At 42.1% G+C, this 26,748-nt stretch overlaps 1 protein-coding gene across 1 annotated transcript; it reads right to left on the reverse strand.

Annotated features, from left to right (window-relative positions):
- Nucleotides 1-26,748, reverse strand: atp7b (ATPase copper transporting beta). Its single transcript, XM_066662845.1, has 21 exons — nt 26,567-26,748; nt 23,087-24,221; nt 21,214-21,456; nt 20,865-21,028; nt 19,359-19,520; nt 18,390-18,472; nt 18,019-18,202; nt 17,157-17,390; nt 14,081-14,172; nt 12,032-12,159; nt 11,476-11,630; nt 11,210-11,344; nt 10,550-10,744; nt 9,078-9,260; nt 7,407-7,623; nt 7,045-7,182; nt 5,599-5,741; nt 5,114-5,317; nt 4,459-4,576; nt 2,478-2,580; nt 1-2,016 (listed from the first exon to the last, which is right to left on the reverse strand). The coding sequence occupies exons 1-21, from the start codon at nt 26,723-26,725 to the stop codon at nt 1,746-1,748; spliced, it is 4,446 nt and encodes a 1,481-aa protein (XP_066518942.1). The 5' UTR covers nt 26,726-26,748; the 3' UTR covers nt 1-1,745.

A 26,748-nucleotide genomic window follows, 5' to 3' on the forward strand; every position in this document is an offset into this window, starting at 1 on the left:
ATTTATTGGTGATAAAAAGATATAGGTACAAAACAGCAGACATAAAATGCCTCTAAAACAATAAAAAAAAAAAGAAGAATAAGTGCACAGAATACATGAATATATTATTTAAAATAAATTTTTTCCCTGATACAGCTGCTCATGTTTTACAGTGTAAGACTACTGAGGCATTTACAGGAACAGTGTGCACTAAGCATTTCTGAACAGAACTGATCTGGGATCTGCTTTTGTAGTTGAATTAATCAGAAGTAAATACAGAGGCATCCAGGGACACTAGACAGTGGTTTAAGGTGAAGGTGCTGAAACTTTAAATCTTTAAAATCTTGTATCTCCATTTGTGTGGGGTTTTTTTGTTGTGTTTTTTTGTTTGTTTTTTTAAACCGAATTTGAAAACGGCAGCAGTCCTGGATATGGTGAAACTATTTCAGATCTTCTACAAAACCTTGTTCCATTAACATTCATATAAATATATAAATTTAATTTTTTCTGCAGGATTAAAAACAAATAAATGCTGCTTGATCACTTTGAACACTTCTTCAAACACTTTTACTCTTAAAGACACTTAAACCTGATTATTTTTCAGTGGTATCCACAAACCCATCAGTAATCTGAAGGAAAAACGGGTTCTGTTTTTAAACGCAGCTTTAGACAGCATTAAATGCAAATAGCTACTGATTTTGATAATATATAAATAAAACGTAAAAATACAAACTTCAAAAGAGAAACCAACGAATGTATGTGTAGATCTTCATTGTGCTCAAATTATTTCTAATTTCTGTTATTTTTAAATCATTTCTAGCACTTGAATTTATCCTGGAATCTGGCAGTGCCACAGCCCCTCAGCTTTATCACCTCCCACATCCATGAAGACATCTGACCCTAGATCTGTGTCCCACTGTGAAATACTTTCTCCTAAAGTGTTATTCCAGTTTACATTATTAAAGGAAATGTCCAGTGTAAACAGAAACCTTACTAAAAATGTCTTAAAATATGTATTAACCTATAAGCACCTGTGCATTAGCTCCCATTAAACAGTAAGGAAAAGCTTCTTAATGAAAATAAGAACTGTTTAATTGCCAGATTGTACACTCTATGAAACCATAAAAAAATTAAAAATGTGCCCTGCATAAAAGATATGATACATTTAGTTAAAAGTAAATGCAGGAAAAAACCTACTGTCGGTATGTTTGTTTTCCACATGTATAAAGATATTTTTACCCAGAAGAGCAACAAAACAGGTCATTTCACATGGGGCACTCAAACATTGGTAAATACAGTCATTTGTTTAGTGCTAATGGCTTTTCATTTAAAGGAAACTCCTCTGTATTATTCACTACAGTAAACTCCATGATGTGGATTTAGTAATTAAGCCTTTCCTTTAAATGATCCCAAATGATCCTGGTGTTCGGAAAAGTTGTGTGAAACTGTTCCACCGCTGTTCCTCCTGCTAGACTTTAGACTTTCTCTTTACTCTAGGTTTTCCTTTATGAGGCTGGGAGTCTTTCATGGCAACTAACCTAAGCCTACTTTAACACCTATAAAGACTTATTCCAATACCGGTCAGCTGTCATAATGCTTTCTAATACAAAGCTGACTACAGCAGTCAGTAAAGCAGACTCTTATTGGAATAAGCTTTTATAAATGATTATGTCGTTTTGTCAGTTGCCCTGAAAAGCTGAAATAGTTGCCATGAAACCTTAGTTTTCCAGTGGTAAAGAGGCTGATATAAACACTGATGCAGACCTCTACACTATGAGCTGGTTCTGCTGCAGTAGGCTGTGGTTGTTTGGAGGTTTTTGTGGCCGTGGTTCTGAGGGTCCAGTGTGTGTGGTGGTGTGTGAGGGGGATACAGAGTTACGGCTGATCTGGCTGTGCCTGGCTCTGCCTCTGCGCAGGCCTCGGGGGCTGCAGCTTCTCTCCTCCAGACCAACGTGAGTACTGACCTGAGACGAACTCAAACTGCTCATCCGTCCTTGAGCCCGAGACTCAAACTGCTCCACAGACGTCTTCTTATAACTGGTGAAGAGAGAAAGAGGGAGATTTTTTCAGTGAGTAGGTTTACACCAATGATGATATCAATCATATTAATATTGGCTGATATTTTCTTTCTTGCTTAATATTTAAGGAATGTCAGTGTATTCTTATCCTGAATTATACGATCACAGAGCTATAATATCAGTGTTTATGAAATGTTTTAAATTCTGACATCAGTTTAATCCGGTACAGAACTCTGCTTACATGACATAATATTTATGATATTAGCAGGTATATGGGAATATTTTCAGCAGCAACTGTGAAAGACATTACAGATGAATACAAAGAATAGGGTGTGTTTAAATATCTAAAGGACAATTTTATTGCATTACTTAAGAAGGCTCTCTGTGATTTGTTTAAATTCTTAAGCACTTGAAACCACCATGATGCTGTAGGCTGAGTGAACCTTTAAATGATTCAGTAGCTGTGTGTAGTGTACTCACAGACGCAGCAGCAAAGAGGAGACCAGCACTGAGACGGAGGAGGCAGCCATCGCTGCTGAACCCATCCACGGCTGGAGCACCAATCCAGCAGGCATAAACACACCTGAAAATGCACATATGTGGAGGAAAAATGGACTATATATATATATATATATATATATATATATATATATATATATATATATATATATATGGAAATTCAACTATCCTAAATATTCTAAGATATTTAGACAAGAGCCCACTTAAACACAGGAAATATTTGAAAATACAAGTTTCAAACCTGGAGTCCTAACAATCATGCATGACTTTGTAGAGCACCAAACCTGTCATCTTCATATAAACAGCACTTAAAGGCTAAGCACCACTTAATGGACCTCCATGAATATTTCACATTATTGTAGTTACTGACAGATATAAGTATGAATTAAAATAAAAATAGCAGCTTAATTTGCTTTAAAACTGACAATTTTATTAAATTGACGGAAAAACCCGAGCTCGCTACGGAAATTCTTGAACGCAACCGTGACGTCACTGGTGGACAACAGCTGAACAATGCCGTGGTAAAACACCGTTATGACTGACTGTTATGACAGTATCTAGCTAAATAACCAACATTATTCATGACGATAGCCTAGCAATAAGCTAAACTCAAATGTAGAGGTACCGTTATTCTTGTAAATGTGATCGAAGTCGAACTCGAATTCATCCGACACTATAAACCTCCGTAATGCAGCTACGTAGCCGAGTATAATCTGAGACACCGAGTTTAGCGAGTCAAGCTAACGTTAACTAACACCAACTAAAACAGGCAAAGTGAGTGTCCTTACCCTGTTTACCTCCATGTTACAGAGGCTCTTGAACACCTTTCGTTGGTGTCCTTACATGCCCATATTGTTGGAAAAGCGCCAGTGAAATGAGCTACAGATAACGGAGTGAGTGCCCGTTTAAAGTGGACAAATTTAGTCAATTTTCTGGATATTTTGGGATCTTTGGGTCATTTGTGCACAGATGTCCCACTGTACATTGAATGATTGCAGCCAAAAACAACACACCTTTTCGTCATTTTGCATTAAATTAAGTGCAGCTTCTAGAGTTGTTGTCCACCATCTACGTCACAGGCAAGACGCCTATTAGAGTTTCCGAACACCGTTGGGGGGGGGACCAATGGTCTTTTAAACCTTTATTCCTTCAATTAGTAAGAAATAACATGTTTTCTGACGATCAATAAACACAAGTTAGGAACTCAAACTCCACTGTATTTATTTGTTTGACACTTTCATATCGCTGGAGCTTAGCCTTTAAAGTAGCACTATGTACTATGTGGTATTTTTTGCTCCTGTGCTCCCCCTCGAGTTGTAGAGTGTTAAACAATTTTAAATGAACTGTCCTGAAATCAAAGAGGGAGTTGGGGGTGGTCTTCTACCCTTCTCCAGAAATTGTATAGTGCAGTTTCTGCAGTGCAGCCCAGAGTAGCAATAACAGAGGCTCTATATCGCTAACATATTTTTGAAGCTGAATTTATAGAATGAAATAGACTACCTAGTGTTGCTGTAAGACAAAAGTTCTCCTCTACGATGCGATAAAAAAAAAAAAAAAATCAATGTGTCAACCCTGCTAGTGTGAGAATGCCGTGTTCTATTATAGTCCAATATTTACCAGTTTATTGTTAGTGTGTTTTTCACTGTTTTTGTTAAGAATGTTTCCTGCCCTTTTCCTAAAACCGAAATGAATAATTTGTAATTTATGGCCATTTTGAAATGAAAGAAATTTGCCTTTTCACAGAACTCTATTAGTTGTGAATTTCTTCATGTATTTACTATGTCTATGAAATATGTAAATTATTTATCCTACACTAACTAACTTACAATTTAAGCCATGTTCATAAAGTTGATCTCTCTCACTCTCTTTCTCTCTCTCTCTCTCTCTCTCTGTGTGTGTGTGTGTGTGTGTGTGTGTGTGTGTGTGTGTGTGTTCACCTCACCTGCTGCAATCGGAATGCCCAGCAGGTTGTAAATGAGAGCGAACACAAAGTTGATTCGGATTCTCTGCACGGTCTTCTTTGACAGCTCAATACTGGCCACCACATCCAGCAAATCATTCTACGTTATAAGAGGGACAGTCCAGTGAAAACATGTCATATACACGCATTTTACAAATAAGCATTCTGCCTGTATTGGACTGCTAGCTTTAGCAAATGATAGAAATAATGTCACTGCATTCCCATCCAGCAAAAACGTCATTGAAACATTGAACTGACCAGCCACCTCAGTGTCAAACGTTTTTATATCCACAAAAAACAATGTTCATGTGATGTCTACTGTTCAATGTGTTGATATACTCTAGCTCTGCTATTTGTTTGAACATTTCTGTTGAGGTTTGATGGCTTTCAGTTCCATTCATGTTAGTGAGGTCAGATACTGATGGATTAGTTATGGATCACATGTCACTCCAACTCATCCCAATGGTATAAGATTTAGCTCCATCACTCTGGAGGACACAGTTTCACTGCCCTCTAGTCAACTCTCAGAACTGACCATAGCAACCTTAGGCTGCTTCATAGACTTTTGTGAACTGTGAAAACATTTGTGCAACTAATTTTTGAAAATATATGAACAACCCTCTGTAGTCAGACCGACCCGTATGAGGACTACGTCAGCTGCTTCGATGGCAACGTCCGTGCCGGTGCCAATGGCGATGCCCAGGTCTGCGCGGGCCAGCGCGGGCGAGTCATTGACCCCATCCCCCACCATGGCCACCTTCAGCCCCTTTGCCTGCAGCTCCTGAACCTTCGCCACTTTGTGAGACGGCAAGACTTCAGCAAACACCTTCCTGATTCCAACCTGTGCACAAGGACGGAATAAAGCACATATTATTGCACAAAATATACACCTATATTTATGTATATATGTATAGCTATGGACTCGTGGTAAAGTTTGAATGAGAATAAACTTCACTTTGACCTTAAGGCCGATTTTTCAGGTGAAACTCGAGCTTGGGTGAGTTTTGTAATCAGTGATTTTGCTCTGACACTCTTTTTCATCCTCACTCTTCTCATAACCATGTTGCATTTTCTCCGTCTCTGTTTGTGTGTGTGTGTGTGTGTGTGTGTGCGCGCGCATACCTGTGTGGCAATGGCTTTAGCAGTGCGTCTGTTGTCTCCAGTGATCATAAGAACATCGATTCCCATCCTGCTCAGAGTGTGCACAGCCAGAGCAGACTCCTCCTTCACTGTGTCTGCTATAGCCAGCATAGCACACAACACACCTGAGTAAGAGAGAGACAGAGACAGAGAGAATGTCTAAAAGTTTAACACTGACACATATTGATTAATAAAAGTCATTCATTCATTCATTATCTGTAACCCTTATCCAATTCAGGGTGACGGTGGGTCCAGAGCCTACCTGGAATCATTGGGCGCAAGGCGGGAATACACCCTGGAGGGGGCGCCAGTCCTTCACAGGACGACACAGACACATACATTCACTCACACCTAAGGACACTTTTGAGTCGCCAATCCACCTACCAACGTGTGTTTTTGGACTGTGGGAGGAAACCGGAGCACCCGGAGGAAACCCACGCGGACACAGAGAGAACACACCACACTCCTCACAGACAGTCACCCGGAGGAAACCCACACAGACACAGGGAGAACACACCAAATCCTCACAGACAGTCACCCGGAGGAAACCCACGCAGACACAGGGAAAACACACCACACTCCTCACTGACAGTCACCCGGAGGAAACCCACACAGACACAGAGAGAACACACCACACTCCTCACAGACAGTCACCCGGAGGAAACCCACACAGACACAGGGAGAACACACCAACTCCTCACAGACAGTCACCCGGAGGAAACCCACGCAGACACAGGGAAAACACACCACACTCCTCACAGACAGTCACCCGGAGGAAATCCACACAGACACAGAGAGAACACACCACACTCCTCACAGACAGTCACCCGGAGGAAACCCACACAGACACAGGGAGAACACACCAACTCCTCACAGACAGTCACCCGGAGGAAACCCACGCAGACACAGGGAAAACACACCAACTCCTCACAGACAGTCACCCGGAGGAAACCCACGCAGACACAGGGAAAACACACCACACTCCTCACAGACAGTCACCCGGAGGAAATCCACACAGACACAGAGAGAACACACCACACTCCTCACAGACAGTCACCTGGAGCGGGAATCTAACCCACAACCTCCAGGCCCCTGGAGCTGTGTGACTGCGACACTAACCTGCTGCACCACCGTGCCGCCCTATATTTTTACTTATTTATTCCATAAATATATATGATCATTAGTGAAAATGCCTGCAATAATGTAAAGCCTTTTATGCTTAAATGTGATGTCACAATGATATTATTCATTACAATAATTCTGACAATCGTAAAGACGTAGTGTTTTATATCGACACTATGGCTTTGCTCTGGCTCTTTAAAATGACATTAATGACTCTATGTTGTCTGAAAGCATCAAATTCAACATGAGTTCATTAAATAATACATCTGAGGTCTCTTAGGCCTTCATTGGCTCTGAGGACTGTACCATCAATGGCCACCAGGATGGCTGTCTGGCCTTTAGTCTCGTGGCTGCTCATGGCTTCATCTACATCAGCTGTGACCTGGATACCGTTCCTCTGCATCCACTGCCTGTTCCCAATCAGAACAGAATATGTAGGGGATCCTGGAAACACACACACACACACACAGTCAAACAAGCATCTACAGAAATAAAAAATCCATCTTAAAAATGTGAAAAGACCATAGATTAAAAAATAAGGGAAATAAAAGTACACAGTAATGCAATATGAAGAAAATAATCCTTTATTATGAAATGTAATATAACGTTAACCCTCAATTTCTACAAAAGCCTGACACTAGAGGGCAGCATAAACACACCTTCCTGACCTGGTCTTGGCTCAGAGTCTGTAACCAGGCTGCTCTCATCTGTCGTGGCTCCATGGAGTGTGAGATGGCTCTGAGGTGTGTGTGCTGGTGTGTGAGTTCTCTCTGTCTCTGGGCTATTCTGCAGAAGCTGCTCGATGTTTGAAACTTTGCAGCTGATTCCACAGCCTGGCACTGCCTGGAAGTCATGGCAGTAGCCCAGCATCTCAGAATCCAGCTCCTGTAGGACGAAAAAAAAAAAAACCTCTCACACACAGAGACTCGTATTCAGGCCAAAGACCTCCTCCTGATTCGGCTCCAGTTCCTAAGACATACTCATGTTCAATCTCAAGAGTCTGTTCCCTCGTTTGGCACCAACGAGAGAATGTTTTCAGGTTTTAAAGCTGGAATTGGATTACAGTCAAATACCAAATACTTAGAGTATTAGTCAGACACCATCCTTCTTTTATTTTCATTTCCAGTAAATAACAGCTATTAAGTTTAAAAAAGATGTACAGAGAAAATTACACAGAAACCAATTTTACAACTAATTATAGTGTCAGTTTTTCAGTATTTAGTTTGTACAGTCTTTGCCTTAACTGCAGCTTCCATTCAGCTTTTCAAAGAAATCTACAGGCATATTTTTCCACTTGTCTCTCAAAGATGAAGGCTTTAAGTACTGTTTATCAGATGCCTAGGGTTTTGCTGATAGTTTTAGTGATCTGCAAGGTCTTTTATGACACTTAGCAGTTTCATGGTTTAACTGCGGGCAGCACGATGGTGCAGCAGTCACACAGCTCCAGGGGCCTGAGGAGTGTGGTGTGTTCTCCCTGTGTCTGCGTGGGTTTCCTCCGGGTGACTGTCTGTGGGAGTGTGGTGTGTTCTCCCTGTGTCCGCGTGGGTTTCCTCCGGGTGACTGTCTGTGAGGAGTGTTGTGTGTTCTCTCTGTGTCCACGTGGGTTTCCTCCGGGTGACTGTCTGTGAGGAGTGTGGTGTGTTCTCCCTGTGTCCGCGTGGGTTTCCTCCGGGTGACTGTCTGTGGGGAGTGTGGTGTGTTCTCCCTGTGTCCGCGTGGGTTTCCTCCGGGTGACTGTCTGTGGGGAGTGTGGTGTGTTCTCCCTGTGTCCGCGTGGGTTTCCTCCGGGTGACTGTCTGTGGGGAGTGTGGTGTGTTCGTCCTGTGTACGCGTTGATTTCCCCCGGGTGACTGTCTGTGTGTGTCTATGTTGCCCTGTGAAGGACTGGCGCCCCCTCCAGGGTGTATTCCGGCCTTGCGCCCAATGATTCCAGGTAGGCTCTGGACCCACCGTGACCTTGAACTGGATAAGCAGTTGAAGATAATAAATGAATGAATGAATGGTTTAACTGCAGTTTTCACACATTTTCACATAAGGATTACCTTACATATAATCTCCTCAGAAACAACGACTTATTCTTAATATATGTTAATGAAAACGGGTCTATTCTGCACATTACTGTAATATATGCATTATAAAGAGTGTCTCTGACCTAACAACCATTTGATTTACAGTTCTTCAGATTTTACCAACATGGAATTCAATTATATAATTTAATACAATATAAAATTTACAAATTATTATAAATAATCCATACTAAAATTCCAGAACAGCTGACCAGTTGCTTTCAGACTGATGGGTTTTAAAAGCCCAAGTGTGTGTGTTTGTGGGTCCCATACCCCTTTGCAGTGTCTGGCAACTGCCATTCCCAGTGGGTGCTCGCTACTGGCTTCTGCAGTGCCCACTATGGCCAGAACCTTCCTGAGTGCCAGCCGAGCTCGATCCCACAGCACCAACACACGGGTTACCCGCGGCACTCCATTAGTGATGGTGCCTGTTTTATCAAACATCACCGCTCTAATCTGCAGGAGAAAAACAAACAAACAAACAAACAAACAAACAAACAAACAAACACACAAGGTTGTCTGTCTTGTTCTGTGCTCACTATAAACTTATCCTAGGGACAACAGCTTCTTTCCCATCACATAATGTAGCTATCACAACTACAGAGCTTAAGAGTGTGCAATGTGTAATGATTATAGTGAAGACGTGGTTTCATAAAGAATATGTAGAGCTGGACGATACGGCCAAAAATTTATATCACGATATATTTCTTAATTTCGGTCGATACGATATAATTCCGATATCGATATGAACAGTAAAAAAAATTAATGCACAAACAAGAAACATGACATCACCTTCATACAGAAACCTCTTGGCATTGACGATGTTAATATTTTAAACTGAATTTTAAACCGAGTGCTGAGCTGATGACAGTGCCCTGTAATGACCATCAGTCAGTGACAGATGTTGTAAATAATGTATATTGAAATACTGAAAGTGTTTAAAAATCATCGTTGTTATTGAAACATTTTATATTGTGATATATATTGATATTGAATTATTGTCCAGCCCTAAGCATACGTGTAAAAACCCCACTTCCAGTAAAAAAAAATGGGCAAAATTGTGAAGAGAAAGACCTTGTGGAATTTGGACGCTGCTGGAATCCTGTGCCTTGTGTAATCACCATTAACCATCAGGTCCTTACTCCTTAAACTGACCATGAACTGACTCTGCTTGGCCAGGAACAATACAAATGAAAACACAGCTTCCTTTTCTCACTGTTTTATACATTACACATTATTTTACCTTTGTAACATTCTTGTATCTCAAATAAGTAATCAAAGTATATTGTTTATTTTATAAAGTAAATAAATGCTATTCTAGCCAGGGAAGGTGGGACCATAGTGCTCTCTACTGGCCAGCAGCCGCTCAGTTGTAATATTTTATTGACTGTTAGAACCCCTCCATTCTCCATCTTTTCTATCTTCTAACACACAGACGTCAATAATAATTGATGTTCTAATTTAATTTAATTTCATAATAAATAATTCATTAAATAATACTGGGGTTCCCTATTGGACCAGCGTTCTAAGTCTTGACCCTAAGCTGCTTCAGCAATACCAGGCCAAGAGTCCTAAGAGAGCCCCAAAAGTTCTCACTCTCTCTCTGGGTGGGTGGGTAGGCCTCCTCTCTCCTTTCAACACATGGCATGGTGCCAACCAACTCTAGTGTTGTTTAAAAACTTACTAAGCCAAAGAATATAAAATAGTTTTGTAGCAGAAGAAGCAAACAAGTGAACAAGTATTGCCTTGTGGGCCATCTCCAGCGGCTCTCCTCCTTTGATAAGAATGCCATTTTGTGCGCCCACTCCTGTGCCCACCATCACTGCTGTAGGGGTGGCCAGGCCCAGAGAGCAAGGGCAGGCAATGGACAGCACTGTGATGGATGCTTGGAAAGCGAAACGCACAATCACATCGGTCCGAGGAATGTTTTTATCATAACCCTAAAGAAAACAGAAAAATGTATGATTTCACTAATTCAGTCTCAAACTCTCATGTATTCCAGGTCTTTACAGAGGCAGGAGACAAAATTATAAATGCCAATTGATGTTATCAAAAAGAATGTGAAAATTTTAAGAACACCTAGTCTTTTTCATTTTTTAATACACAAAATTCTTTCTAAAAATGTTAAAATATGCCCTTTATATGGCACGCTTAGCATGTTAATAGTTTTTAATGTGTGTTTCTAGAAATAGCTAGGGGAAAAAACCCTGTCAAACCAACGTTAGCCCAAACCTACTCTTCATTACAAACAAAACACTTGGATTAACATGGAGCTGAGCAAACATTAGCACACAAAGAAATGGCCCACAACATTTTTGCATATATTTCCTAGCTAACTGAAGATTAGTTGCAAAAAAATCATGTAAAATTATCAAGCATTGTGGGAAGTTCATGTAATTACTCACAGGAAAATACTTCACTACAATGTCAAAGTCCAAAAACCCAATAACGAGCCACACAGCCAGAGTTACCACGGAGACAATGACGATGAAAGGAACGAAGTAGCCACTCAGTTTGTCCGCTAATTGCTGGATGGGTGCCTGAGTAACACCAATCACATTAAAACACATTAAAGTTATTAGGATCTCATTAAATAAAATTGGTGGAACATGACTTTTGTGCCTTTGTGTTTGTGTGAGTGTGTGTCTCTCTTAGTGTGTGTGTGTTTTACCTTGGATGTTTGCGCTTCCTCCACAAGTCGTACTATTTGGCAAAGTGTGGTATCTGCTCCTACATGTGTGGCCTCCACCAACAGCGCTCCATGAGCATTAATCGAGCCAGCGATCACACAGCTGCCTGGCTTCTTCCTCACTGGCATTGGTTCTCCTGCAGCACACGCACACCCACGCATACTGTACGTGATCAACTACACTGTCTTTTTTTCAGTCAGGACCTAATGCTTCATATAGTACATAATAATATGAGAAACATCATTTAAATACAAATTACTATACATCATTTTATTTCCTCTGAAACAGTGTTTAGTCAAATATCATTTGAGGTACTCTACAGATGTAAGATACCAATTGTCCCCAAAGGTGTTCAGTGTGGGTATATTCCTCTTAAAGACAATGAGTCAATCAAAATGGTTTGGTTAGTGGTTGCTCAATAACAATATTAATCGATAATTAATTACAAAATATAGTTTTTCAGAAAGAAAATCGTAATTTACATTTTTCCCCAATTTTTTGCATTTGAAACATGCATTTGAGTATGTTCAGCAATACCTGTGATGAGAGATTCATCAGCCATGGAGCTTCCGTCAATCACTTTCCCATCAACAGGGAACTTTCCACCAGGTACAACCTTCACCACATCTCCTCTCTGCACCAGCTCAACAGAGACCTGCTCCTCACTTCATTACAGTAATCATTCAAAATGAAGAAAGCAATGACATTAAAACAACAACAACAATAACAACCCTGGCCTACGAACTTAAATATCCATTCGGACAGAGGATTTACCCATATTGACGGGTGACTGTCTGTGAGGAGTGTGGTGTGTTCTCCCTGTGTCTGTGTGGGTTTCCTCCGGGTGACTGTCTGTGAGGAGTGTGGTGTGTTCTCCCTGTGTCTGTGTGGGTTTCCTCCGGGTGACTGTCTGTGAGGAGTGTGGTGTGTTCTCTCTGTGTCTGTGTGGGTTTCCTCCGGGTGACTGTCTGTGAGGAGTGTGGTGTGTTCTCCCTGTGTCTGTGTGGGTTTCCTCCGGGTGACTGTCTGTGAGGAGTGTGGTGTGTTCTCCCTGTGTCTGTGTGGGTTTCCTCCGGGTGACTGTCTGTGAGGAGTGTGGTGTGTTCTCCCTGTGTCTGTGTGGGTTTCCTCCGGGTGACTGTCTGTGAGGAGTGTGGTGTGTTCTCTCTGTGTCTGTGTGGGTTTCCTCCGGGTGACTGTCTGTGAGGAGTGTGGTGTGTTCTCCCTGTTCTCCCGCTTACAGATAATGAATGAATGAATGAATGAATGAATAAACAAACTTATAAATTATACAAATGTTAGGGTGCTTAAGAGATCTGACCCAGTATATACCAAAAAGGATTCCCAGTATTTATACACATGCTTGAAAATATGTAAAATACATTTCCTTGCACATAAATCTGGGATATTACAGAGTTTTTCTTTAGATCTATCAACAAAAGATTTATTTGGTAAAAATGGAATCTGTTCTGTCTTATTTTTATTACGATATAAAAAGGGTTTGACAGTGATCTTAAGAATGAGAATGAGTTTCTGTATATGGGAATATCTGAGAAGTATATAAAAATAAAAGCCTTTACAATGTGGTTATTTAAAGCAAATTTAGAAATAAATAAAATGTAAGAAATTCATTCATTCATTGTCTGTAATTGCTTATCCAATTCAGGGTCGCGGTGGGTCCGGCGCCCACCCAGAATCACTGGGCACAAGGCAGGAACACACCCTGGAGGGGGCGCCAATCGTTCAGAGGGCAACACACACACACACTCACAGATTCACGCACACCTACGGGCACTTTTGAGTGGCCAATCCACCTACCAACTTGTGTTTTTGGACCGTGGGAGGAAACTGGAACACCTTGAGGAAACCTACGCAGACACAGGGAGAACACACCACACTCCTCACAGACAGTCACTCAGGAAACCCACACAGACACAGAGAAAACACACCACACTCCTCACAGACAGTCACTCAGAGGAAACCCATGCAGACACAGAGAGAACACACCACACTCCTCACAGACAGTCACTCGGAGGAAACCCACGCAGACACAGGGAGAACACACCACACTCCTCACAGACAGTCACCCGGAGGAAACCCACACAGACACAGGGAGAACACACCACACTCCTCACAGACAGTCACCCGGAGGAAACCCACGCAGACACAGGGAGAACACACCACACTCCTCACAGACAGTCACCCGGAGGAAACCCACGCAGACACAGGGAGAACACACCACACTCCTCACAGACAGTCACCCGGAGCGGGACTTGAACACACAACCTCCAGGTCCCTGAAGCTGTGTGACTATGACCCTAACTATATAAGAACTTTTCCTTCTAAATTTATTTTCGCTTGGATAGATCCAAAATACTAGAAGGGGATCGTGGGTGGCAGACCACGTGCAGTGAGAGATTTTACTCTGACCCTAGAGGTCATGAATTTCATCTCAGCAATCACAACTAACGTTGTCGATCTCACACCCATTCTTATGTAAGACATTCTAACTGCAGGGCTGCCTGACATTTCCTCTTTCATTTTTAGCAGTGCCTCAGCTGTGTGATATGACAATAAACCTCATACCTGATGATGGAGTTGTCATGACCTAGGGTCACTATAGTGGCGTCCGTGGCTTGGAGGGACATGAGTTTGGCCAATGCTTCTGATGTCTTACTCTACAATAACATAATTACATAACCATACCAGTCAGAGGCATTCAGCAGAGAATATGCACAATATACACATTTTTAACATTTCCTATGAGAAATATTGTTTTTAATTTATGTTAAAGAGTCCTTTGGTGTTTTTCTTAAATATATATTTTCTCCCCATGAGGTCCACTTTGAACGTGTGCGCATAAAAAATTTGGAAACAATTTACAATAAGGGTACATAACTCGGGATACGCCTTACAAAATTGTTAGGTAATGTCACAATTAAACATTAAGTAATGATAATAAATAAGAACTTTCATTAAGTAGCATTCATTTATATAAAATTGTAAAATAATGTTTGTTCTTGTTTCTGTCATTACATAAATATTGTGACTTTACTATTGTAATTTCGTAATGGCTAAAGTACCGTTAATTAATGTACCCTTACTGTAAAGTGTCACCAACTAATTTGGCCTAATATCATTACCAATACTGAGAAACTTTATTAGAATATAATATGTGCCAGAAAATCCAAAATCATTCAAGATGTTCTTTAACTAGGCTTATAATTACAAATATTTTTGTTATATACTGGAATATGAGCCTCCATTTTTGAATTACCATTCAGATTTTCAATAACACAGCAATTCTCACTGACTATTTTAAATGACTGTGTACACAGTGTACCTCACAACTAAAAAAAACACTTTGCCTGAACCCTTTAAAATGATCCAATCTACAGCAGCAATAACAACAATGCTATATGAATGTAGCAGTTTGACCTTATTGTGAGCAATACATACAAGGGGCATTTTAGGGTTTGGCTCAATAGTTACTGATTAATTTCAGCCAAGAAAGCAAAACACAAGCTCCACAACTTCTTTGAGCTCTCCACTGAAATCACAGAAAGCTTTTACAGCAGTGATATCTCTGCCACGTGTTAGCAGGCTAGCTGGTAGCATGACAAGGCAGAGATAAGAGAGCATGACTTTAACCTCAGAAAGACCTCAAACAATGAGAAAAGCCAACAGCAACAGCCAACAGAAATAGAGTCTGACTCATCCACATGTCATATACAGCGAGGCTAGTTTTTTATATTGGGCCATATAGAGCATATTAGCCTTGTGATTTATATCATTGCAAGTCATGCGTAAACAATGAGATGATGTCTATAAAGGTTCGCTAACACTGTAACATAACAATACTACCCAGTTAACAAGGAACGTCCCTGGATGTTCAAAATAGGTCTAAAAGTCGTCTGTCCGTCAAGGACATATTTTAAACGTCAGTGGACGTCCAAAATCCATCTTAATAAGTTAGTTAAGTGGTGACCAATCGATAACGTCAGTGGACGTCCAAAACGCCTTTTATACAAGTAATTTATTTCGGGAACAATTAATAATGTCAAAGGGCGTCCAAAATACGCATAATAGTCGTCTTTTCAATGTCTGTGTGTTTCAACTTTCATTTTCAACCTTAAGAGAACGTTGATTAGAAGGCAGTCATTACGTTATTTTAACGTTGAATCAACGGCTAATTGTTTACTGGATAAGGACATTTTTAGATTTACAGGTTTCATTTGTGTGTCTATCTGCAAATACAACAGTGCAGCCTAGTCCTAAAGTAAGGTCTTGCTGTTTTGATCCAGGACTGATCCCCATATATAAAAAAATGGGACATATTATATCTTCCACAAGATAAAACTGTTCTCAAAGAAATGTCTATGACATGTTTTGGTCAAAATACAACAAGCACTACAGCAGTGTTCTCTCCATCTCCAAACATCCATGTTCACAAAAACCCGAATGACATTTCCTTTAAAATGAGAATGAGCCACAGCTCACTTCGACGCTAGCGTACAGCAGTGAGAAACAAGTGTGTACAAGCTCTAGTTTCTAGCCATTTTCACTTGGTTCTTTTCTCTCCATTCTTGTTTTTGCCATGTTTATACAGTCCTCTTATGTCTCTGTGCTCATTGTGCTCTCACATAAACAAGGGCCCAGTCCTGTAATTGGAAATACAGTGATTCCTCGTTTTTCACATGGGATGCGTTCCAAGACCACCCGCGAAAAATGAGGGATCACTGTATTTCCGCGATTTTTTTAAATTTATTTAACGAGTATTTGGACTTTTAAAACCTTCCTGTACTTTTAACAACCCACCCTTTGCATTAAACAGTGATTCAGAGACAAAAAGGGGCAGATGAAAGCGTTAATCTATGCACCAATCACATTCGTCGTCTCTCCAATTGCCCCAATCACAGGTCATCTTACAGCGCACTATGTCAGCAAGAAGTTACTGTGCAGTATGATGCATGTCGTCTGCTACCAAGAGGATGCACAGGGTCTACTCCATTATTCAGATTAATAACATATAGAATAATAAATGAACTAAAAAGAAGAGGAAAAGGATTTGAAAACGAAATCATAAAGATTTCTAATAATAGCAAAAAAAACAGAAGAATGTTATGAAATTTTAAAGGATTTAATGAATTATTTTGGCTATTCATCTTTCACGGTTTTCCTAGATTTTCCCTCAGTATCCGCGATACAGCGGCCATATGCCCCCTTGAAAAAACCCGTGAAGTAGCGAATCCGCGAAAGATGAACCGCAAAGTAGCGAGTGATTACTGTACTCAGATGATGGGGCAGTACAGTTTTGAAGTCTGTGAACTTCATGATAGAAGAAGCAAAAATTTTTACTGGATGGCCTTCTGTGGTTTGATAGGCTCCAGATGCCCAAATTAATGTGCATGTGCCCTGAAAACTGAATTGTTCCCCTTTATTTTGCTTCTAATCCAGTGCATAATTGATCTCAAAACAGTTTGTAGTCTATGCGGGTTTGACCTCATTTCAGTCACAAACAGTGAGACATTTATATGGAAGTGAGGTATCGCTGCATCCTCAGATTTTAAACATGGCTTAAATCTAGATCATCCGTCCTAGTGAATTTATTAGTCAATAATAGTCAGTAATATAATATGAGTACCAGGCCTTTTAATTTTACCTTGGCAATATGTTCCAGCCAGCGTCCAAGGGCGATGAAAACAAACAGCATGGGAGGCGTATCAAAAAACGTGACTGGACTTTGCTTGGCACTTTCACTCATGGCTACTACCAGCACAATGCAGGAGTACACATAAGAGATAGAGGTGGCCAGAACGATCAGCACATCCATGTTAGCCACACCGTGTCTCAGAGAACGGTAGGCCTGGATATAGAAGTATCGACCCCCAAAGATCTAAAGAGAGAAAATTGAGAAATGGGGATAAAATGATCGTTAAGATTTGTGCAATATACACTGTGGCAATCCCGGTTTAATACATTTTTGACAAATTCCATCACACAAGAAGAAAACACCTATTTATTTTGATCATCAAAAATTCTCCCCTGATACACAACATGAATCACAGTATTTTCTTTTTCTGGAGTTGTCTTTAAATATTTAAATATTACACAACCAGAATTGAAGAATACGGTCGTTTTAACGAGACCTTTCACAAACTAAACTGCACTAAATCCAATAAAACAGGGCTCTACCGTGCTGTTTTAATGAAACACTGCTAATCACGAAACATTCATTTTAAAACCTTTTTTACTACAGGAAATATTTAAGCAGCATGGTGTTGCACCGGGGGTTGTGGGTTCAATCCCTGCCTCAGATCACTGTCTGTGTGGAGTTTGTTGTCTCCCAAAAGCACATGTTGGTAGGTGGATTGGCTATTCAAAAACGATTCACAGGTTTGAGTGTATGAGTGAATATCTGAGTGTGTGATGCCCTGAAATGGGCTGACAGCCTCACACCCCATCCCATGCGTTCTTGCATTGTGCCCAATGATTCCAGGAAGGCCAAGGACACACCACCGTACCTGAACAGGTGTGCAGAGCAGAAAAAAGGCCAGGTTGAGGATGGAGAGTCCAGGCAGCACATTCTGTTCCTCTGGCATCGAGCCTCCATGCTCTGAGTGCTGACTGTCCATCACCATCATGTAGATCATCAGCCCCATTACAGGAATGCCAAACACCAGACTGAAGAGGAACGAGTGCCTCCACCTACACACACACACACACACACAGAGTAAACACAGAAAACCCAACACAATCTGCAATGCTGTATCTCTACATTAAACTACACACTGTGGGTACTCATTCCTGTTCCAGTATTTCACAGTTACACAGAGCTACAACCAGCTGAGGTGTTACCCCAGAGACAAAGGTGGAAACAACAAGAGATACTTGCTGTCGTATCTCCTCCTGGTGATCCAAACCTTCATTCTTTCTCAAGCCATCATTCTTTATTATCGAAACACCAAAGCCCAAACCCTATGGAGACACACACACAAACACTCAGATAGACAGATACGGAAAGAAAGAAAGAAAGAAAGAAAGAAAGAAAGAAAGAAAGAAAGAAAGAAAGAAAGAAAAAGTGAAAGAAGTAAAGAAAGAAAGAAAGAAAAAAGAAAGAAAGAAAGAAAGAAAGAAAGAAAAAAGAAAGAAAGAAAGAAAAAGAGAAAGAAAGAAAGAAAAAAGAAAGAGAGCGGGATAAATTTGAGAGAGAAGGAAAAAGATAATCCATGTGAGAGAGAAAATAACGGTTTACTAGGAATGTAAAATCTCTAGATGTTCACAGTCATAATGCACTGTAATGCACAATTATTATTAATTTGCAAATATTCAACATTTTGGGAGGGATACAAAATGTGAAAACAATAAAAAACTGATATTATTTAATAATGCACTGGTTTACCATTAAATATGGCCATTTTTAACTGAATATTTTCATAAATGACTATATTTACACCATTTTAATCACTGGGGTTATGTTAATGATTTAATACTGAAGTAATAGAATGGGTATAACAGAACTCACCGAGCACTAACGCTGACTACCATGAGCTATTTTACGTAAAGTGCTAATTAATGTGTAAAATATGAAGGTCCATCATTCACACAGATCCCAGTCTACAGCTGTGACCACCCTCGGTTTGAATAAATAAAAAGACTCAAGCACCTCTTCAATTAGTCAAGCTTTTTCCATCATGCTAGTAATCAGCAGTGTGGGATCAAAGCTAGAGCCCAAACGCTCTCTGCATACACAACATCAAACTAAGCTATTTAGTCAAATGCGCATAAACATAAATTATGTTCACATGAAAATTCTTCGCCCACAGCATTCTGTATTTTGCCAGCACAGAGACATCCCTTTTACCTCAACTATTCTGATTATGTCACGGGCCCCCACCACATCTGGATCAAACTTCACATGAGCCTTGTTGGTTGCCAAGGCGACAGTGGCCTCCAGAATGCCCTTCGTTCTGGAAAGTTTGGTCTCGATGGTGTGGACACAAGAGGCACATGTCATTCCTGTCACCTGAAGATAAAGCAGAAATCAGCAACATGACAAAGCAAGATAGACAAGACTCTTAGATCAGACAGAATATGTATATAACCGGAATACAAAGGAAAAATAACTGTGTTCTTGGAAGGCATTAACGAAAAAATGGCTGTTAAAAGATTACAGATGTAATATTAAATATGAAGGTTTATTTGTTGTGAATATATGTCATTTATTCACACAATGTTTAAAGGTTTACAGTGTCCACTGTGTATATTTATGGAAGACATTTACATGTGACCTGAATTGTATATAATAATGCATCATTCAACTCATTCACAAGGAGCATTAATAACACTGTGTCCTTGTTAGGGGTTTTGGCCTTGCAGTGTAATTGGCTGAAATACTGCCTGCTTGTCTCCTGACACTTATTCATTCATTATCTGTAAGCGCTTATCCAGTTCAGGGTCGCGGTGGGTCCAGAGCCTACCTGGAATCATTGGGCGCAAGGCAGGAATACACCCTGGAGGGGGCGCCAGTCCTTCACAGGGCAACACAGACACACACACACACATTTACTCACATCTACGGACACTTTAGAATCGCCAATTCACCTACCAACGTGTGTTTTTGGACTGTGGGAGGAAACCGGAGCACCCGGAGGAAACCCACACAGACACAGGGAGAACACACCTCACTCCCCACAGACAGTCACTCGGAGGAAACCCACGCAGACACAGGGAGAACACACCACACTCCTCACAGACAGTCACCCGGAGGAAACCCACACAGACACAGGGAGAACACACCACACTCCTCACAGACAGTCACCTGGAGGAAACCCACACAGACACAGGGAGAACACACCTCACTCCCCACAGACAGTCACTCGGAGGAAACCCACGCAGACACAGGGAGAACACACCACACACCTCACAGACAGTCACTCGGAGGAAACCTACACAGACACAGAAAGAACACACCAACTCCTCACAGACAGTCACCCGGAGGAAACCCACACAGACACAGGGAGAACACACCACACTCCTCACAGACAGTCACCCGGAGGAAACCCACACAGACACAGGGAGAACACACCACACTCCTCACAGACAGTCACCCGGAGTTTGTGATCCACCATGGAATCGAGCCCACAACCTCCAGGTTCCTGGAGCTGTGTGACTGCGACACTACCTGCTGCGCCACCGTGCCGCCTGTCTCCTGACACTGTTAGTAGCAATTACATAGTAATACTGACAGCGGATCATTCTCCTCTTAACTTCACATCACTAGATCTCACTTGCTGTTTGGATAATAGTTGAAACCACACAAAACAGCAGCAGATTTGTCAATGACATTAGAAAAAAACCTCAGACTCACACTAAGGTCCAGAACACCATCGCTAACTCCTCCTTCCTCCATTAGTGAAGCTCCAAAGCCCAGGCCATTGATGAGTTTGACAATCTGAGCTGGGTCCAGCTCCTCTGAGTCGTACTTTATCTCTGCTTTGCCCGCCATTAGTGCCACGAGAACAGATTTAATCCCTACGTACACAAGTTTAGGTCAGAAGACGCAAAAAAACATGAACACGTCTAAAAGGATTAATTCAGAGATGTTCATGCTTCAACCTCAAGGTAAAAAGGTTTATTCCAAATAATTTGGGGACATTTTAATTGAAAACATTGATTTCACAATGTTTGAACTGAAGAGTAAATATCATCACCAGCACCTTTACGTTTGAGCAGGTTCCTCTCAATGTTGGAGACACATGAAGCGCAGGTCATCCCTGTTACACGGACAAAGCACTTGCGGCTCGTCTCGTCTTCGGGAGCTCCAGTTCTAGCTGAAGTCACTGAAGCCGTCTGAGATCTAGGGGTCTGGGGCCTGGCTGCTGGTGGGGTCAGGTCTCTGGGCTGAGAGGAGGTGCTTCTTTGTGACCCCTGACCCTTGACATGAACACTACGGGCAGAATCTTAAATAATGAGAAAGCAAAAATGTCAGTAAAAAAAAAACATTAAATCCCACCATCATAACTTTAATAATTACTTACTAGGAATTAAACAGTGCCGAAAGTCATTTCTGTAATCTCTTAAATAAGTGATAAACTCACGACACAGCCTTGTGGAGTGCTAATCCTAACAACCTTACTAGTGCAAGAGAGAGAGAGTAATAAAAGCCCTCTATAATCCGATTAGAGACTCACTCTATTTTTTTGGTGCTTGCATGCCATTTAAAGGTTGCCATGTCTGGGTCTGAGTCATTCAAGAACACTTCATGTTATCCTAGAATGCCCACCTTCACTGGTAACCACGGAAACCTGTGTGCCTCTGCCGAATCTATCTGCTGAAGTGTCTGGTGCAGATAAACTCGTCAGACCACATTCATCTACACACAACTGCCTTTTGGCTTAAAAATAACATACTAAATAAAGGTACATTTATAAAAATGAATGATAAATAAAAGTTTATATGAGATTTTTTTTTCAAAAATGTTGCATTGTTCGGGCGGCACGGTGGCGCAGCAGTCCTGGACCTGGAGGTTGTGGGTTCGATTCCCGCTCCGGGTGACTGTCTGTGAGGAGTTTGGTGTGTTCTCCCCGTGTCAGCATGGGTTTCCTCCGGGTGACTGTCTGTGAGGAGTGTGGTGTGTTCTCCCTGTGTCTGTGTGGGTTCCCTCCGGGTGACTGTCTGTGAGGAGTGTGGTGTGTTCTCCCTGTGTCTGTGTGGGTTTCCTCCGGGTGACTGTCTGTGAGGAGTTGGTGTGTTCTCCCCGTGTCAGCGTGGGTTTCCTCCGGGTGCTCCGGTTTCCTTCCACAGTCCAAAAACACACGTTGGTAGGTGGATTGGCAACTCAAAAGTGTCCGTAGTTGTGAGTGAATGTGTGAGTGTGTGTCTGTGTTGCCCTGTGAAGGACTGGCGCCCCCTCCAGGGTGTATTCCCGCCTTGTGCCCAATGATTCCAGGTAGGCTCTGGACCCACCCTGAACTGGATAAGCGCTTACAGATAATGAATGAATGTTGCGTTGTTGAGACATAAATACAAATGGTTCACACTATGGAAACCTTCCAGCTCTTTCAGTATAGTGGTGGTGAGAAGAACTAAGGGTCACAATGATTACAGTGTAATAATACACAGAACTCATTTTAATGTCCAATGAACCTACAACTGAGCCGCCAACTGTTACAATGCACTAAATATTAAAGGGCCTTTGCTTGAGTTACTCCTAAATAGTTCACTCAATGTTTGGGGCATGTATACTTAAAGAACACTAGGATTTGGTTTTTTATGCTCCTTGGCGCCCCTACAGTTGTATACAGAGTATAATTCACTGTTGTGAAATCAAGGGTGAGTGGACGAGGGAGTGGGTTTCCTACCCCCCTCCAAAATTACTCGGTACAGTTTCTGTAGAGCTGAGTCTGAAGTAGCAATGACAGAGACTGTAGACAGAGACATCTACCTGTTACATGTCAGTGGAACATCGCAGTGGTTTTGAAGCTGTAATTTTAAGGTAAATATAGTGCCACATGTTCCTTTAAATTCAGAATAAGTGTAAATGTATCATGGTTCTGTTATAAAAATAGGTCGTATGTGTAGATGCTCTACCTTGTTCCAGTTGCGCTTCAAAGCCCATGTCTTCAATAGCATCCCTGAGCTCTGCAGGACAGGTCAGACTGGGGTCAAAGGTAATTATTCCCTTCTCTTCTTTTAGATAAACTGTAACGGAATATACTCCACTTTTTTGGGATATCAATCCTTCAATGGATTGCACACAAGAGTTACAAGTCATTCCTTTGATTCCAATGATCACTTTCTGGTTTGGAATGCTCTCCATGGGATGAGGTATAGATTGAGAACGTATTGAGCCGTTAGTCCTTGGCTCATGGATTGACAAATGTGGGCTTAAACCTGGAAGAGTTAGCCTAAAATTCCCAGGAGGCAGCCCCTCCAGCACGTCTTTGATCGTGTCCAAGGTTACTAAAGAGGGGTCATATGTCAAATCCAGGGTTTTGCTTTCCAATGACACAAGCACGGAGTGGACACCCAGCATCCCGCACAAGTTCTCTGTGATGTTTCTCACACATGACCCACAGCGCATCCCTTCCACACCTACCCTCACCTCCTGCCAGTCAGTTGCATGAGATCCAGAGTCTGGTTGTGGTAAAGGTGGGTCTTTTAGAAAAGCATCAAAGCCCATGTCTATAATGTGTTCCCTCAGTTCTTCGGGTTTCACTTCCACGGGATTAAACCATATAACAGCTTCCCTCTCACTTAGAGACACCTGGATTCCCAGAACCCCTTGCATTGTTCCAATCCGTCCCTCAATGGAGCGTACACATGAGTGGCAGGTCATGCCCTCCACCCTGATCCTCACCAAGCTGTCCTCCAATCTTGGTGGTTCATTATGGTACAAGAACTCGTTGGTTACTTCGCTCACACCGTATCCCTTTCCCTGGATCTCCTGTAGGATCTCTCTTGTAGTAACTGTGGATGGGTAGTATTCTATCCAAGCTGGACCACCGGACGGAGGTATAGACGCAGCCGCTACACCCCTGAGAGCAGACAGCCATGTGTGGAGGGCCTGAGCACATTCCGATGAAGAAGGACCACTGAGATGGAGAGTTAGCCGAGAAAGGTGACCGGAATTCAGCCGGAGATCACTGAGACTGCCTGGTTCATAAGCTAGATTGTCAAAGGCATGTTTATTTGATGACCACACTTCAGGAGAGCCACTGTTGTCCTAAAAAAACACATTAAATTACATTAACCACATTGTTCAGACGTATGTCGGATCTACAGTTAAGTCTTGAGCAGAGTGGTGTGCTTGCCTAGGCAGGAAATCGAACCCAAGGATGTTCAATGGAGGGCAGTGGCATCACTACCCAGTGTCAAAAGCAAAGAAAAGTACAGTGCAAAAAAATCTAAACCTGAAACGGATCCATTTTGTGTCCCTACAAACACAAACTTCCTAAGTTACCTTGACCAGCATGGTGGCCGTACTGATAGTCATGCATATTCTGGAGTGTGAACTGAACTGAATGAACTTGTGTTGAACCATGGTTACTGCACTAGCAGAGGCTAATCACACACCCACTGGAGTATTAGTGCTAAAGTCCCCCACCACACTGGACATCAAAGGGAGATTACACACTGGGAAACTCTGACTTATCACATGACCCCAGCTTGTAAGGGGCCATGCACTGAGCCAAGGAAAGACGCCAGATGTGATGGTAACTTATATTACACCTACCATCTTACAGGTTTGAGCTGAAGTGTAGCTGAAATCGGTGTGTTTTAAATCTTTTGTGGAGAAGGCGGGGTTATTGACTTGTAACCAGAGATGTTAAAAACGAAGTAGGCGAAGACGAATGATCAGTGTTACAGAGGTTCTGACACATTTCCATGGATAAACACACACATACACACTTGCATATCTTGAATCCAGTGACACTGACCTTTATCCGGATCTGGGTGCAGTGGCGTAACTAGGAACTTATAGGCCAGGGGCTGTTGTGTGCAGAATTGATAGAAGCTAATTGGTGAGAAAACAGCTGTATTGTTTAAAAATGAGATATTTCTGTGAGTCATGGGTGTAGCTTCTACTTCAGGAACTCATCAAAGATATTAGAGGGCCTGGACCCTGGGTACCCTTCCATGCCACAGGCCCCAGTGTTATAACTAATTAATTAATGAAAATTAATTTAATTATGGACATGAAAGTAACAGACGTTTGCTACCTAATCTGGGCTTTAGTGTGAGTAATAATGCAACAAATGAAAACCCAATAGAGAAACACCACAGCACGGTTTCCCCCATCTTAACAGCTCTGTACAAAATGACCGGTTTCAGCACCTGTTCCTTTAAATGAGCACAAACCGCAGGTCAGATCATTGTTAGAACACAAGAGTGAGGAAGAAGGAGCACAATTTTAGAGACCTTAAAAAAATATATCAGACCAGTACTGATCAGTAGTCAAGGTCTCTGTGTGTAAGGAAACAAAACAGTAATATTACGGAATAACTGGGCGTAAGCCGGGAACACACCCTGGAGGGGGCGCCAGTCCTTTACAGGGGGACACACACTCTCACATTCATCACACACTCACACTTATGGACACTTTTTAATCACCAGTCCACCTACCAACATGTGTTTTGAACCATGGGAGGAAACTGGAGCACCCGGAGGAAACCCACGTGAACACTGAGAGAACACACCACACTCCTCACAGACAGTCACCCGGAGGAAACCCACGTGAACACTGAGAGAACACACCACACTCCTCACAGACAGTCACCCGGAGGAAACCCACGTGAACACTGAGAGAACACACCACACTCCTCACAGACAGTCACCTGGAGGAAACCCACGCAGACACAGGGAGAACACACCACACTCCTCACAGACAGTCACCCGGAGGAAACCCACGCAGACACAGGGAGAACACACCACACTCCTCACAGACAGTCACCTGGAGGAAACCCACGCAGACACAGGGAGAACACACCACACTCCTCACAGACAGTCACCCGGAGGAAACCCACGCGGACACAGGGAGAACACACCACACTCCTCACAGACAGTCACCCGGAAGAAACCCACGCGGACACAGGGAGAACACACCACACTCCTCACAGACAGTCACCCGGAGGAAACCCACGCGTACACAGGGAGAACACACCACACTCCTCACAGACAGTCACCCGGAAGAAACCCACGCGGACACAGGGAGAACACACCACACTCCTCACAGACAGTCACCCGGAGGAAACCCACGCAGACACAGGGAGAACACACCACACTCCTCACAGACAGTCACCCGGAGCGGGGCTCGAACCCACAACCAATGTCGCCCCCAGTGACACATATAGTTACAAAACTTTTCCACGCGTCGTTTGAAGTAAAAAAAAAAACTAAATACTATATTATGTAGTAAATAAATACATTATTTTGTTAAATAAATTACGAATAACACGTAAAGTGAAGAGTCTTTTTAACTTTGAACGCTAGAATGTAACGGTTGCGCCATTTAAGGTGGAATAGAAAGTTATAATATGAAACTTTCTCCAGCTACAACCAGATACTCACCTGTGTCTGCGGCAGGTCCGGGCTCTGTTCGGAGCCGCATACACACGGCTCTCCGGGGCAGAGACACCGAGGACCGCAGTAAACCATACACAGCTGCTCCTCAGCGGCTTCGAGCCTCCGGCGTTTACTGAAACTGCCCAGAGACTCAAGCTTATTCATCCTTGCAGACACTCAGAGCTTCT

Source organism: Hoplias malabaricus, chromosome 3 (genome assembly GCF_029633855.1).
Source record: "Hoplias malabaricus isolate fHopMal1 chromosome 3, fHopMal1.hap1, whole genome shotgun sequence".
NCBI classification, from domain to species: Eukaryota; Metazoa; Chordata; class Actinopteri; order Characiformes; family Erythrinidae; genus Hoplias; species Hoplias malabaricus.